Source organism: Pristiophorus japonicus, chromosome 2 (genome assembly GCF_044704955.1).
Source record: "Pristiophorus japonicus isolate sPriJap1 chromosome 2, sPriJap1.hap1, whole genome shotgun sequence".
Taxonomy (NCBI): domain Eukaryota; kingdom Metazoa; phylum Chordata; class Chondrichthyes; family Pristiophoridae; genus Pristiophorus; species Pristiophorus japonicus.
Window position 1 is genome coordinate 299,607,119 of NC_091978.1, and position 15,355 is coordinate 299,622,473.

Genomic DNA, 15,355 nt, shown 5'->3' on the forward strand with positions numbered 1-15,355 from the left:
CCTTTCAAACATTACATTGAACTTGATCAACAGGTCTGAGCAGTCCTGAGTGGTGTGTCAGCAGAGTGCAATTGACGGTCTTCTCCGGCGGTGCAGGGAAAGTTGTCTGGGACTCGGGACTCTTCGGGACCCGAGTTCTGCGCACATGCGCTCTTCCATCGACCTCCATCTCACCCCGAGAAGAGCAGTCCGGACGCAAGAGACTGCCGACATCGGGTCACAGGTAAGTGTCTCAATTGTTAAGATTTTTAATTGTTTTGTGCAGTATTTTAGATTTATTTACAGTACTTATATTATTATTTATTTATTTACACATTTTTCGGAGGGGGGGGGAGCGGAATAGATCTCTGGGTGCGGGGGTTTAGATCTCTGGGGGGAGAGGGCTAGATCTTTGGGGGTGGGATTAGATCTCTGAGGGGATTGGATCTCTCTGGGGGGATTGGATCTCGAGGGGGGCGAGTAGATCTCCGGGGGCGATTAGATCTTTCTGGGGGTTTAAATCTCGGCGGGAGGACTAGATCGCTGGGGGGAGGAACTACATCTCTGGGAGGGGGGGGAGAGAAATAGATCATTGAGGGGAGGAACAGATCGCTGAGGGGGGGGGGAGGTTAGAACTCCGGGGGGGGGGGCGATTAGATCTCTGCGGGGGGGGGCGATTAGATCTCTGGGGGAGGACTAAATTGCTGGGGGGTATTAGATCTCACTGCGGGGGGGGGGGGGGGGGGAGGACCAGATTGCTAGGGGAGTGATTAGATCTCTGGGGGATTAGAATTCGGGGGGATGAGATCTCTGGGTGGATTAGATCTATCTGGGGGGGATCAGATCTCTGTGGGGGGGGGAGGACTAGATCACTGGGAGGGGGAGGACTACATCGCTGGGGGGCTGGGGGAAGGAATAGATCACTGGGGGGTAGGAACATTGTAGTTTACATACCGCCAACATACCGTCGGCATAAAACCACGTTTTTTCAGATGGTGTGCAGGTGGTATGGCGGCGGTATGCTACCAATGTTGCACTTTTGGTGCTCCGTGTGGGCGGACGGTATAGAAACATAGAAAATAGGTGCAGGAGTAGGCCATTCGACTCTTGGAGCCTGCACCACCATTCAATAAGATCATGGCTGATCATTCACCTCAGTACCCCTTTCCCACTTTCCCACTTTCTCTCCATACCCCTTGATCCCTTTAGCCGTAAGGGCCATATCTAACTCCCTCTTGAATATATCTAATGAATTGGCATCAATAACTCTCTGCGGTAGAGAATTTCACAGGTTAAAAACTCTCTGAGTGAAGAAGCCTCTCCTCATCTAGGTCCTAAATGGCTTACCCCTTATCCTTAGAGTGTGACCCCTGTTTCTGGATTTCCCCAACATCGGAAACATTCTTCCTGCATTTAACCTGTCCAGTCCCGTTAGAATTTTATATGTTTCTATGAGATCCCCTCTCATTCTTCTAAATTCCAGTGAATACAGGCCCAGTCGATCCAGTCTCTCCTCATATGTCAGTCCTGCCATCCCGGGAATCTGTCTGGTGAACCTTCTCTGTACTCCCTCAATAGCAAGAACATCCTTCCTCAGATTAGGAGACCAAAACCGAACACAATAGTCCAGGTGAGGCCCTGTACAACTGCAGTGAGACCTCCCTGCTCCAATACTCAAATCCCCTAGCTGTGAAGGCCAACATGCCATTTGCCTTCTTCACCGCCTGCTGTACATGCATGCCAACTTTCAATAACTGATGTACCATGACACCCAGGTCTTGTTGCACCTCCCCTTTTCTGAATCTGTTGCCATTCAGATAATATTCTGCCTTCATGTTTTTGCCTCCAAAGTGGATAACCTCACATTTATCCACATTATACTGCATCTGACATGCATTTGCCCACTCCCTAACCTGTCCAAGTCAACCTGAAGCCTCTTAGCACCCTCCTCACAGCTCACATCGTCATCCAGTTTAGTGTCATCTGCAAACTTGGAGATATTACACTCAATTCCTTCATCTAAATCATTGATGTATATTGTAAATAGCTGGGGTCACAGCACTGAGCCCTGCGGCACTCCGCTAGGCACTGCCTGCCATTCTGAAAAGGACCCGTTTATCCCGACTCTCTGCTTCCTGTCTGCCAACCAGTTCTCTATCCACATCAATACATTACCCCCAATCCCATGTGCTTTAATTTTGCACACCAACCTTTTGTGTGGGACCTTGTCAAAAGCCTTTTGAAAGTCCAAATACACCACATCCACTGGTTCTCCCTTGTCCAGTCTACTAGTTACATCCTCAAAAAATTCGAGAAGATTTGTCAAGCATGATTTCCCTTTCATAAATCCATGCTGACTTGGACCGATCCTGTCACTGCTTTCCAAATGCGCTGCTATTTCATCTTTAGTAACTGATTCCAACATTTTCCCCACTACCAATGTCAGCCTAACCACTCCATAATTCCCCGTTTTCTCTCTCCCTCCTTTTTTCAAAAGTGGTGTCACATTAGCTACCCCCAATCCATAGGAAGTGATCCAGAGTCGATAGACTGTTGGAAATTGATCACCAATGCATCCACAATTTCTAGGGCCACTTTCTTAAGTACTCTGGGATGCAGAATATCAGGTACTGCGGATTTATTGGCCTTCAATCCCATCAATTTCCCGAACACATTTTTCTGACAAATAGGTATTTCCTTCAGTTCCTCCTTCTCGCTAGACCCTCGGTCCCCTAGTATTTCTGGAAGGTTATTTGTGCCTTCCTTTGTGAAGACAGAACCAAAGTATTTGTTCAATTCGTGTGCCATTTCTTTGTTCCCCATTATAAATTCACCAGATTCTGACTGCAAGGGACCTACGTTTGTCTTCACTAATCTTTTTCTCTTCACATATCTATAGAAGCTTTTGCAGTCAATTTTTATGTTCCCAGCAAGCTTTCTCTCATTCTCTATTTTCCCCCTCCTACTTAAACCCTTTGTCCTCCTCTGCTGAATTCTAAATTTCTCCCAGTCCTCAGGTTTGCTGCTTTTTCTGGCCAATTTATATGCCTCTTCCTTGAATTTAACACTATCCCTAATTTCCCTTGTTAGCAATGGTTTGGCCACCTGCCCCATTTTATTTTTACTCCAGAAAGGGATGTACAATTGTTGCAGTTCATCCCTGTACTCTTTAAATGTCTGCCATTGCCTATCCACCATCAACCCTTTAAGTATCATTCGCCGTCTATTCTAGCCATTTCACGTCTCATAGCATCGAAGTTACCTTTCCTTAAGTTCAGGACCTAGTCTCTGAATTAACTGTGTCACTCGCCATCTTAATAAAGAATTCTACCATATTATAGTCACTCTTCCCCAAGAGGCCTCGCACAACAAGATTGCTAATTAGTCCTTTCTCATTACACATCACCCAGTCTTGGATGGCCAGCTTAGTTGGTTCCCCGACATATTGGTCCAGAAAACCATCCCTGATACACTCCAGGAAATCCTCCTCCACAGTATTGCTACCAGGTTGGTTAGCCCAATCTTTCTGTAGATTAAAGTCACCCATGATAACTGCTGTACCTTTATTGCACGCATCCCTAATTTCTTGTTTGATGCTGTCCCCAACCTCACTACTACTATTTGGTGGTCTGTACACAACTCCCACTAGCATTTTCTGCCCTTTGGTATTCCGCAGCTCTACCCATACAGATTCCGCATCATCCAAGCTAATGTCCTTCCTTACTATTGTGTTAATTTCCTCTTTAACCAGCAACGCTACCCCACCTCCTTTTCCTTTCTGTCTATCTTTCCTGAATGTCGAATACCCCTGGATGTAGAGTTCCCAGCCTTGGTCACCCTGGAGCCATGTCTCCGTAATCCCAATTATATCATATTCGTTAATAGTTGCCTGGACAGTTAATTCGTCCACCTTATTACGAATACTCCTCCCATTGAGGCACAGAGCCTTCTGGCTTGTCTTTTTAACACACTTTGTCCCTTTAGAATTTTGCTGCAATGTGGCCATTTTTGATTTTTGCCTTGAGTTTCTCTGCCCTCCGCTTTTACTTTTCTTCTTTCTGTCTTTTGCTTCTGCCACCATTTTCCTTCCCTCTGTCTCCCTGCATAAGTTCCCATCCTCCTGCCATATTAGTTTAACCCCTCCCCAACAGCATTAGCAAACACTCCCCCTAGGACATTGGTTCTGGTCTTTCCCAGGTGCAGACCATGCAGTTTGTACTGGTCCCACCTCCCCCAGAACCGGTTCCAATGTCTCTGGAATTTGAATCCCTCCCTCCTGCACCACTCCTCAAGCCACATATTCATCTTAGCTATCCTGCTATTTCTACTCTGACTAGCACCTGGCACTGGTAGCAGTCCTGAGATTACTACCTTTGAGGTCCTGCTTTTTAATTTAACTCCTAGCTCTCTAAATTCAGCTTGTAGTATGTTGCTGATGAATTTCTCGGTGGGCAGTATGTTGGTATTTTTCAATCAATTTCGCGATTTGGGACGGTATGTCAGTGTACATCGGGCAGTATGCTGCAGTATGTCCCCCAATTTCGGACCTTCAGGCTGTTAACTAAATCTGACTCATTACTTATTACTAAATCTCATATGGCTTTCCCCCTCGAGGATTGTTGTAGAAAACTATCCTGGACACATAAAAACAAATAAAATTCACTACCTTTCTGACAAGTGCTAGTCTGCTTATCCCAATCTATATGATAGTGACTGGAAACTCAATAATTTTGACCACATTCACAGCAGCTAAAAGTACTAATTTCACTCTTAATTTTAATGAAATATTACTCTAAAACTACATAGATCCATAAAATTGTACGATCATATTTATGTATTAACTTCACCTGCAGTTTTCCATTGACTGGCACTAGTTCTGTTATTAAAATTAAAGATAAAAAAGACTTGCATTTATATAGCGCCTTTCATGATCTCAGGACATCTCAAAGCACTTTATAGCCAGGTAGGAAATGCAGCAGCCAATTTGTGCTCAGCAAGCTCCCACAAATTGTAATGTGATAATGACCAGATAATCCATTTTTGTTATGTTGGTTGAGGGATAAATATTGGCCAGGACACCAGGGATAACTGCCCTGCTCCTCTTCAAAATAGTGCCATGGAATTTTTTATGTCCACCTGAGCGAACAATTGGGGCCTCGGTCTAACGTCTCATCCGAAAAACATTCAGGGTTCATCGAATATTGAGTTGTAATGGGCCCAAGTTTCCACAAGAAAAAAAAGGGGCGCCCCTCCGAGCTGGCCGCCCGTTTTTCGCACCTAAAACGGCGCCTAAAAAAATCCTCGGTATTCTCCACCTACTTACAGGTCCTGTGGCCCTCGGCGCAGCCAGCACGAGCTGTGGGGGGGGCGGAGCCAGGACCCGGCGCTGAAAACAGTGCCGGGACCTCTGCACATGCGCGCTACAGTCGGCACGCAAGTGCAGTAGCTCCAGGCGCCGAACTGTGTGGGAGGGGCCCGAAGCACGCAGCCCTTAGCCCTGGCTGAATGGCCTCACTGGGGCTGCGTGAATAAGGCTCCTCCCACGGCCAGCTCCTGCTCTCCCCCCGACCAGACCCGACCCGACCCGACACCCGCTCCCCCCCCCGCCCCGACCCGACACCCGCTCCCCCTCCCCCGACTGACCCGACCCAATCCGCGCTCCTGTTCCCCGACCTGACCCGCCCCCCTCTCTCTCTTTCCCCCCCCTCTCTCTCCCCCCACTCTCTTTCCCCCCCCCGCTCTCCCTCCCCCCCCCCCACTGTCCCTCCCTCCCCTGCTCTCCCTCCCTCCCCTGCTCTCCCTCCCTCCCCTCTCTCTCTCTCCCTCCCCCCCTCTCTCTCTCTCCTTCCCCCCCCTCTCTCTCTCTCCCCCTCCCGCTCAGCGGTACGAACGGCTGTAGAATTCTCCCTGGCTGAAGCACTTTCACACAGGTAGGAAGATGGTTTATTTAATCTTTTCTTGGCTTATAAATGTTTATTCAGGTTGGATTTATTTGTATAATATTTGTAGAAGTATAAATAAGGATTTATTGTCGAATTTAATGAGTTCCCTTCCCCCTCCCCCCGACCTCGTTCTGGACGCCTAATTTGTAACCTGCGCCTGATTTTTTAATGTGCAGAACAGGTTTTTTCAGTTCTACAAAAATCTTCACTGGCTCCATTCTACTTTAGTTTGGAGTACATTTTCACTGTGGAAACTTTCAAATCAGGCGTCAGTGGCCGGACACGCCCCCTTTTGAAGAAAAAATTCTGTTCTAAACTAGAACTGTTCTACCTGACTAGAACTGCAGAAAAAAAAAATGTGGAGAATTGCGATTTCTAAAATAGTCCGTTCTCCACCAGTTGCTCCTAAAAATCAGGCGCAAATCATGTGGAAACTTGGGCCCAATATGTCTAACATTGTTGCTAAATTTGTTGTTAATGGAGTACAGCTAATTAGATGCTGGAAATTGACATATTTACCTGAAGTGTTGCTGAGTTTTTTTCCATATCACCCCAGCTAAGAACCCAGACTTGATCATGTGATTTATCATAGTGAAGTTTCACTGGAACTGGATCAGTGGCTACAACCTATAAGAAGAATGGAATCAAATGAAGTGCTGCTGTACAAACCCTAAATTATTAATAAATAAAAGCCCACATCATTTCTATAAAGATCTATAATAACTTATTAGAGAAGAGAGGGAAATTCATTGTTTTATTTACATTGTATTATTCAACATTAGATGAAGGAGCAGTATTTTTCCCCCATTTATTGGTTTGTTTTTTCCAGTGTCTCAATGTAAGAAGCAGCTGGTTAATTAAGTGTAACTAATCTGAACTAATTAGCATTTTCCTTAAGGTAGTGCACCGATGGCCAGCTGGGACTGTGAACAGCACTCAAGACTACTCTTTGGTATGCTTCCACAAGCCTTGATTATGCACGACTGCTATTCCAAAGAGCCAGCACAGGCATGACAAGCCAAATTACCTCCTTCTGTGCTGTAATTGTTTATGATTCTATGATTCTCTACTTTTTGTTCTTATAATGAAAGTTCCAACTTTTTATCTGTACATAATATTTAAAACCTAGATACTTTTTATTTTATCTTATTTTTGTTTTCACATCAACTATAAGTCAATTCTTCAAAAAATATTTTTTATGTCTCACATTGACTCTTTACAGCAATCAGAGAGGAAAATGTTCAAGTTGTTTGTCTAATATGGATTGTAACTCAGGTCTTGGAAATTAATGGACAGTGTTCATAACATTACAAATGCATCTGTGCAATTAACAACCATTTCCATTTGCATCATTGTGCAACATCAGCAAATCAAACAATATTTTCTTTAAAAATAAATTTAATAGCACTTAAGAGCAGTGAATATAACTTCACAGCATGGGAATTTTTAAAGTATTGTAACAGCTTCTTCACCACAACAAGCTGGTTTGCTACATTAAACAAAATGGAAGCCAGCCTTCAGCTGTTGAAAATTGGCCTATTTATAGACTCATCATTGTTCCACAAACATTGAAATTTATTGTTATGGAAATTCAGCAACTAATTTATTTTTAAAAAGGAACAAAATGTTCATATTCTGTTACTATAATTATTTGAATGTGATTACATTCTGACAATTGCTTACAAATAGACCATGTAAATGCCATTGTTATGTATGACGTATTAATTTATTTTTAAGAGAAAATCAAAACTATTCATTCTTGAAGAGATTTCTAATGAATTGGCTGTATTAAATTATTTGTAAAATAAAACTGCCTGCTATTCTGGAAGAACATTTGCTCTAAATGGTTCATTTTCCATAAAAAGCATCCCTACTATATCAATTCACACACAGGAACATTATTAACAGCGTTAGAAGAAAACGATTTGAAGGCAATATCTGGCTTTTTGGGGTGTTAATCTTCCTCAGCTTTCCTTCATTTAATATTACAGGACATTGCTGGTTTCACAGAATTGCTGGTTTAGTTCTGTTTCACACTTCAGATGCTCCATATTATAGAAATGCTCGATTTTAAAAATAAATTCAAATTTTGATCATATCATGGTTATTTTTTTTTTAAACTGTAGTTTTGGAATAAAGCTAAGTGAACATTAGCTTAATGCATTCATATGCATTTATTTGCTGTTTTATTGAAGAAATGAACCTGTTTGGGTTAACAACTCTGTTAAAGAAGCAAAGTAATTCCAAGGCCTTTGAGGCTTCATAGTGGAAATCCTGCTTCTCATATCCTTCATAAGCTCCCTGACATGGATTAGTCAGTGTCTTAGTCAGTGGGGGGATTAAGAACACATTCATTCTGATCCTTGTTTTTATTTCTATTTTCCAACTTCCAATTTCATTATGCATTTATTCCTAGTGCTCTATTTGCATCTTTCACTCAAGGAGAAAAAAAATCCCTAATCCCTCTCATACTTGCTTCTGAAATACATGTTTGTTTTTAATAAAGACTAATTATGACTTGTATGTGAACATAAGAAAGCATAATAAGAAAAGGTTACTTGGTTTATCAATCTTGAATATGCAAGATTTTTATTGTCATGAAGTGTTCCTTTAATCTATGATCTTTTTGAGCGATATTTCCAGCCTTAGTGCTTTTTTTATTTTTCAGGGTCGCTGGAATATCGCCCATTTTAAAAACCGCTAGTTTCGCCTTTTTCATTTGGCGATAGCCTTAGCGATGTGAAATGGGCCTTAGCGATGTATGCAGTCATGCAAGGCTGGCGTCCATATCAACGGCCATTCTGCGCATGCACGTTTTCTTTTCCCGTGATTCAGGAGTTCAGGGGTCATCTGCGCATGCTCAGAAGACGGAAAGAGAGAGAGAGAGAGAGAAGAAGAGAGAAGGAAGCTGTCTGTGGAGGGTGAAAAATTTTGAGTGATAGTAGTATGCAGCAGGAGCTGTCAGGGAAAGCCTTCTCTCATGAGGCTAATGAGCCTCTCGTTAATGAGGTAGAAAATCAGTGGGACCAATTAACCCCCCCGCACATCTTAAAACATATGGGGCGATATCACCGCCGTAATCTCATCGGTGGCCCACGATAGGCGTGAAGCAGACCAGTACCGCAAGCAGTTGAACAATCTGGTTGCATTGGCAAGAGTAAGTATTAAATTATTACATTTTAAATTGTAATGATGCACTGACTCATTAATTAGAATGTAAATCTGAAAGGTTATAATTAAGCTGGGTAATCTTGGGTAGCTTCCCTGCTAAGATTTGGACTGGGGTCAGAACCTGTGCCCTTTAAGTCTAATTTTACTGAGATGCCTTACATTTAATCAACAATATTAATTATTATTATGTAAAGGAGTGACTGGAAACAGACGGACCACAAACATTCGGATTTTCTACCACTTTAGTTTAGGAGGAGAATTCTTGTGTGCTGTGAGCAAGTCTTTAGCTTGGGCACCGTCTCCTTTTTGGTTACGTTGGTGGATGGGGCATGACTGAGCAACGAGGGGTCCGGTCACCTTTACCCATACTGTGTGAGTCTCTCCGGCTGCTGGCACTCACACAGTGACCTGGTCTGGACTGGTGGAGAGCTGCCCTGGCTAATTGTCTGCCCTGGGACACTTTGAGACATTAGCTCCGGCCAAACAGAGGTCTCCAAGCACAACCATGGACACGGTGCCCCCTCCCATTACAGTCTTATCATTGCCGAGCTCAACAGTGGTCCTGATTCCCCCCCCGGGGGACCTCCATCGATTCAAATAAACCGCCTACCTAGTCAGTTAGCTTGTCACATTTGCAGAGGAAGATATCTAAGAATCATGCCGAGCGGAGGCGGACCGGAGGAGGGCCTGTTGAGCTGCACCCTCTCACCGATCTGGAAGAATGTGCCGCAGTATTAGTGGGCACCCATAAACGTTCTGCCACCCGTGGTGGTGCAGATCCCGTTGTTGCGCCACGTGAGTAATGTCTAAAGCACTGGTAAACCAGTGGTAATTTAAAGTAATTTAATGGCATTTCATTATAATATATGAAAAATGTAATATTATGCATGAAGTTTCTGTACTCTTCTGTACTCTCATGTTAATCATATGTAATGTCTCTCGTTCACATTTATTGGAGTCGTGTTGCTCCTCGTACATATGCCAGTGCAGCGCAAGCATTCTCATGTCTCCCCTTCTCTTCTAATAACCTCAATTATGTTTTACAGCTCCCCAGAATCCCCAGGCACAAAGGGAGGCCCCTGCATAAACACCTGTACCATTGCAGGTCGTCATCACCACGGGCGACGAACATGAAAATGAGTAGGACGAAACCGCGCCTGAGTTGTCATCTGTGGTACCTGCGGCCACGTCATCCTCAATGGATGAAGTAGTGGGGCCAAGTGGCCCCACCACCATGACAGGTGCGAGACAGGAGGAAGAACTTCCTTCTGACTTGGAAGACGTTTCTTCGCAAACGTCTTCTCCTCCAGCCACTGAGGTAATTCTGCTGATGTCTCACCCCCCCACCCCACCAGCCCCCCCCCCTCCCCCCCCCCACAGCTCTGGAGGTACTCTGCAGCAAGATGTCTTGGTTCTATTACTCGGAGAGTACGTAGGAAACGGGAGGTTATGACAAGGGGGGTCAAGGTACAGGAGGGAAGCGTGGCTGCAGGTAGGGAGGGGGGGGGGCTGTATGTTGTTATTATTTTTTAAAAATGTGTTGAATGTTGACTGTTGGGGATGGTGGGAGGGTGTTGGTATATTGTTCTGTTAAAAATGTTGCTCACTGTTGAGGGTTTGTTAAAAAAAAAATTACGTGTTAAATTATGAGATTCTCATCATAGTTTTAAATCACCTTTGCAACACTTCTCTGAAACTTCTCCAATTCATGAATGCCCTTTAGAGGACCTGAACCATACACAGCTTTTCAAATGTGGCCTGACCAATGACTTAATTTGGTTTAAAACTGCAGATATATAACTGGTACTTGACTGGCTTTCCTATAGCAATGTGTACAGGATTAGATTGATCCATATTAAATTCTGTTTGCCAGTCCATAGCCTATGTAATTAATCTATCCATATGATGCATTCATAATAAAGGATGAAACTGAGTACTGTGTACAATGAGCAAATGTGACCTTAGCTCCTTTAATAAGACTCCATAGTGTAGGTACCTCGTGGGTGGCCTGCTTATATACTGTGCTCCCAATTGATGCTGGGATCCCTTGTGACTCCAACAGTTAGGCCTGCTGGTGGTAGTGTAATACCAGTTGCAAGGAGTTAAATACATAACATCACTCCCTCGTAAAGTCAATAGTACAAGGTGAGACAATCTGGGGCTTCTCGCTTCCTTGTCGATTGTCTTAGTACAAATGCGAGTGTGGGTGAGTTGGTTAGTTCTTCACTGGGCTGTTGGGCAGCTGGCCTTGCCGGGCTGCTGAGGATGGTGAGTTCGGCTTCGTGGTCAACCATGATGTCAGTTGCCACTTGTGTGTGTGTTGGAGGGTCAAAGTTGGTGGTGTCTTCTTCGGGTTGTTTGTAGCTGTTGGTGAAACGCAATTTGATTTGGTCCAAATGTTTTCTGCATGTTAGTCCCTTGGCCAATTTGACTTGAAACACCCTACTACCCTCTTTGGCTATGAACGTGCCAGTGAGCCATTTGAGAACATGTCCATAATTGAGTACAAACACAGGGTCCTTGACCTCAATAACGCGTGACAAATTTTCATGGTCATGGTACACACTTTGTTGATGCCGCCTGCCCTCCACACGATCATGGAGATCAGGGTGGACAAGAGAGAGCCTTGTTTTGAGCGCCCTTTTCATGAGCAGCTCAGCTGGGGGAACCCCGGTGAGTGAGTGGGGTCTGGTGCGGTAACTGAGCAGCACTCGGGATAGTCGGGTCTGCAGGGAGCCTTCCGATATGCGTTTCAAGCTTTGTTTAATGGTTTGAACTGCCCGTTCTGCCTGGCCGTTGGATGCGGGCTTGAACGGGGCAGATGTGACGTGCTTGATTCCCATTGCGTTTCATGAATTCCTTGAATTCAGCACTGGTGAAACACGGCCCATTGTTGCTGACTAGAACATCAGGCAGGCCGTGCACGGCAAACATGGCGCGTAGGCTTTCAATAATGGCCGTGGACGTGCTTACAGACATTATTGCACATTCAATCCATTTTGAGTAAGCATCCACGACAGCCAAGAACATTTTGCCTAGAAATGGGCCTGCATAGTCCACATGGATCCTCGACCACGGTTTGGAGGGCCATGACCACAAACTTAGCGGTGCCTCTCTAGGTGCATTGCTCAGCTGAGATCAAGTTTTGCATTGGCGCACGCATGACTCTAAATCTGAGTCGATGCCGGGCTACCACACATGGGATCTGACTATGCCTTTCATCATTACAATGCCTGGATGGGTGCTGTGCAGTTCACAAATGAACGTATCTCTGCCTTTCTTGGGCAAGACCATGCAATTGCCCCACAACAGACAGTCTGCCTGCAAGGACATTTCGTCTTTGCGCCTGTGGAACTGCGAAATTGCCTCCTGCATCTCCGCTGGGACACTGGACCAGCTCCCATGGAGGATACAGTTTTTTACCAAGGATAGTAAAGGACCCTGGCTGGTCCAGGTCCTGATCTGGCGGGCAGTAACGGGGGACTTCTCGTTTTTGAATGCATCCATTACCATGAGCAAGTCCGCAGGCTGTGCCATTTCCACATCGGTGGTGGGCAATGGCAGCCAACCGAGAGCATCAACGCAGTTCTCTGTGCCCGGTCTGTGGCGGATTACATAGTTGTATGCCGACAGCATGAGCGCCCATCTTTGGCATCGGTGTTAATCCCTTTGCTCTCAGAGAACAGCAATAGCTTGTGGTCAGTTTCAAGCTCAAACTTGAGGCCAAATAAGTACTGGTGCATTTTCTTTACCACGTAAACGCACGCCAGAGCCTCTTTTTCAATCATGCTGTCGGCACTTTCGGCCTTGGACAAACTCCTGGACGCATAAGCGACTGGTTGCAAAATCCCCAATTCGTTAGCCTGTTGTAACACACACCTGACCCCGTATGACAATGCATCACAAGCTAGCACTAATCGTTTACAAGGGTTATACAGGACAAGCAGTTTGTTTGAACACAACAGATTCCTGGCTTTCTTAAAGGCAGCCTCTTGTGAATTTCTCCATACCCAGTTATCTCACTTGCGCAGTAACGCATGTAGGTTTTCTAGCAGGGTGCTTAACCCAGGTCGGACATTACCGAAATAGTTAAGGAGTCCTAGGAACGACCGCAGTTCCGTCATGTTCGGTGGTCTCGGCGCGTTCTTGATGGCCTCCGACTTGGCGTCGGTGGGTTTGATGCCGCCTGCTGTGATTCCACTTCCCAAGAACTCAACCTCCTGCGCCAGGAAAACACACTTCAAGCATTTCAACCTGAGTCCCATGCGATCCAACTGACTAAGAACCTCTTCCAGATTCTTCAAGTGCTCAGTGGTGTCCCGCCCTGTAACCAGTATGTTGTCCGGGAAATCCACGGTGCAGGCTCTCCATGTTCCGTTGGAAGATTGCCGCAGCCAACCGAAAGGGTATCTTTTATAGATGAACAGATCTTTGTGCGTGTTGATGCAGGTGAGGCCTTTCGAAGACTCCTCCAGCTCCTGCATCACGTAGGCCGAGGTCAGATCCAGCTTGGTGAACGTCTTCCCTCCAGCCAGGGTCATAAATGGATCATCTGCCTTGGGTAGCGGGTATTGGCCCTGTAGTGAAAAACGGTTAATCGTTACTTTATAGTCCCCACAAACTCTGACTGTGCCGTCCTCTTTAAGTAACAGGACAATTGGACTGGCCCACTCGTTGAATTCCACTGGTGCGATGATGCCTTCTCGCTGCAGCCTGTCCAGCTCAATTCCCACTTTCTCACGCATCATACATCGTACCGCCCGTGCCTTGTGGTGGATGGGTCGCGTACCGGGAACCAAATGTATCTGCACTTTTGCCCCGAGAAGCTTTCAATGCCTGGCTCGAACAACGATGAAAACCTGCTCAGAACCTGGGCACATGAGACGTCGTCCCAGTTCCAGCGGATTTTTCCCAGCCAGCTTCTGCCAAACAATGTGGGGCCATCCCCTGGCTCAATCCACAGCAGGAGTTCGTGTAAACATAGAAAATAGGTGCAGGAGTAGGCCATTCGGCCCTTCGAGCCTGCACCACCATTCAATAAGATCATGGCTGATCATTCACCTCAGTACCCCTTTCCTGCTTTCTCTCCATACCCCTTGATCCCTTTAGCCGTAAGGGCCATATCTAACTCCGTTTTGAATATATCTAACGAACTGGCACCAACAACTCTCTGCGGTAGAGAATTCCACAGGTTAAAAACTCCCCGAGTGAAGAAGTTTCTCATCTTGGTCCTAAATGGCTTACCCTTTATCCTTAGACTGTGACCCCTGGTTCTGGACTTCCCCAACATCGGGAACATTCTTCCTGCAACTAACCTGTCCAGTCCCGTCAGAATTTTTTATGTTTCTATGAGATTCCCTCTCATCCTTCTAAATTTCAGTGAATACAGGCCCAGTCGATCCAGTCTCTCCTCATATGTCAGTCCAGCCATTCTGGGAATCAGTCTGGTGAACCTTCGCTGTACTCCCTCAATAGCAAGAACTTCCGGAGACCAAAACTGAACACAATATTCCAGGTGAGGCCTCACCAAAGCTCTGTACAACTGCAGTAAGACCTCCCTGCTCCTATACTCAAATCCCCTTGCTATGAAGGCCAACATGCCATGTGCCTTCTTCACCACCTGCTGTACCTGCATGGCAACTTTCAATGACTGATGTACCATGACACCCAGGTCTCGTTGCACCTCGCCGTTTCCTAATCTGCCACCATTCAGATAATATTCTGCCTTCCTGTTTTTGCCACCAAAGAGGCTAGCCTCACATTTATCCACATTATACTGCATCTGCCATGCATTTGCCCACTCACCTAACCTGTCAAAGTCACCCTGCAGCCTCTTATCATCCTCCTCACAGCTCACACCGCTACCCAGTTTCGTGTCATCTGCAAACTTGGAGATATTACACTCAATTCCTTCATCTAAATCATTGATGCATATTGTAAATAGCTGGGGTCCCAGCACTGAGCCCTGCGGCACCCTACTAATCACTGCCTGCCATTCTGAAAAGGATCCGTTTCACCCGACTCTTTGCTTCCTGTCTGCCAACCAGTTCTCTATCCACGTCAATACATTACCCCCAATACCATGTGCTTTAATTTTGCATACCAATCTCTTGTGTGGGACCTTGTCAAAAGCCTTTTGAAAGTCCAAATACACCACATCCACTGGTTCTCCGTTGTCCACTCTACTAGTTACATCCTCAAAATATTCTAGAAGATTTGTCAAGCATGATTTCCCTTTCATAAATCCATGCTGACTTGGACCG

General features: G+C 45.4%; 1 protein-coding gene across 5 annotated transcripts in view; it reads right to left on the reverse strand.

Moving 5' to 3' along the window:
- fstl5 (follistatin-like 5) overlaps positions 1–15,355 on the reverse strand; it is a 1,328,880-nt gene that overhangs the window by 80,466 nt on the left and 1,233,059 nt on the right. For all 5 annotated transcript variants that reach the window (XM_070871636.1, XM_070871638.1, XM_070871637.1 and 2 more), the window contains one exon: positions 6,441–6,548. In XM_070871636.1, the coding sequence (XP_070727737.1) occupies positions 6,441–6,548 (108 nt within the window). The remainder of the gene's footprint in view (positions 1–6,440; positions 6,549–15,355) is intronic.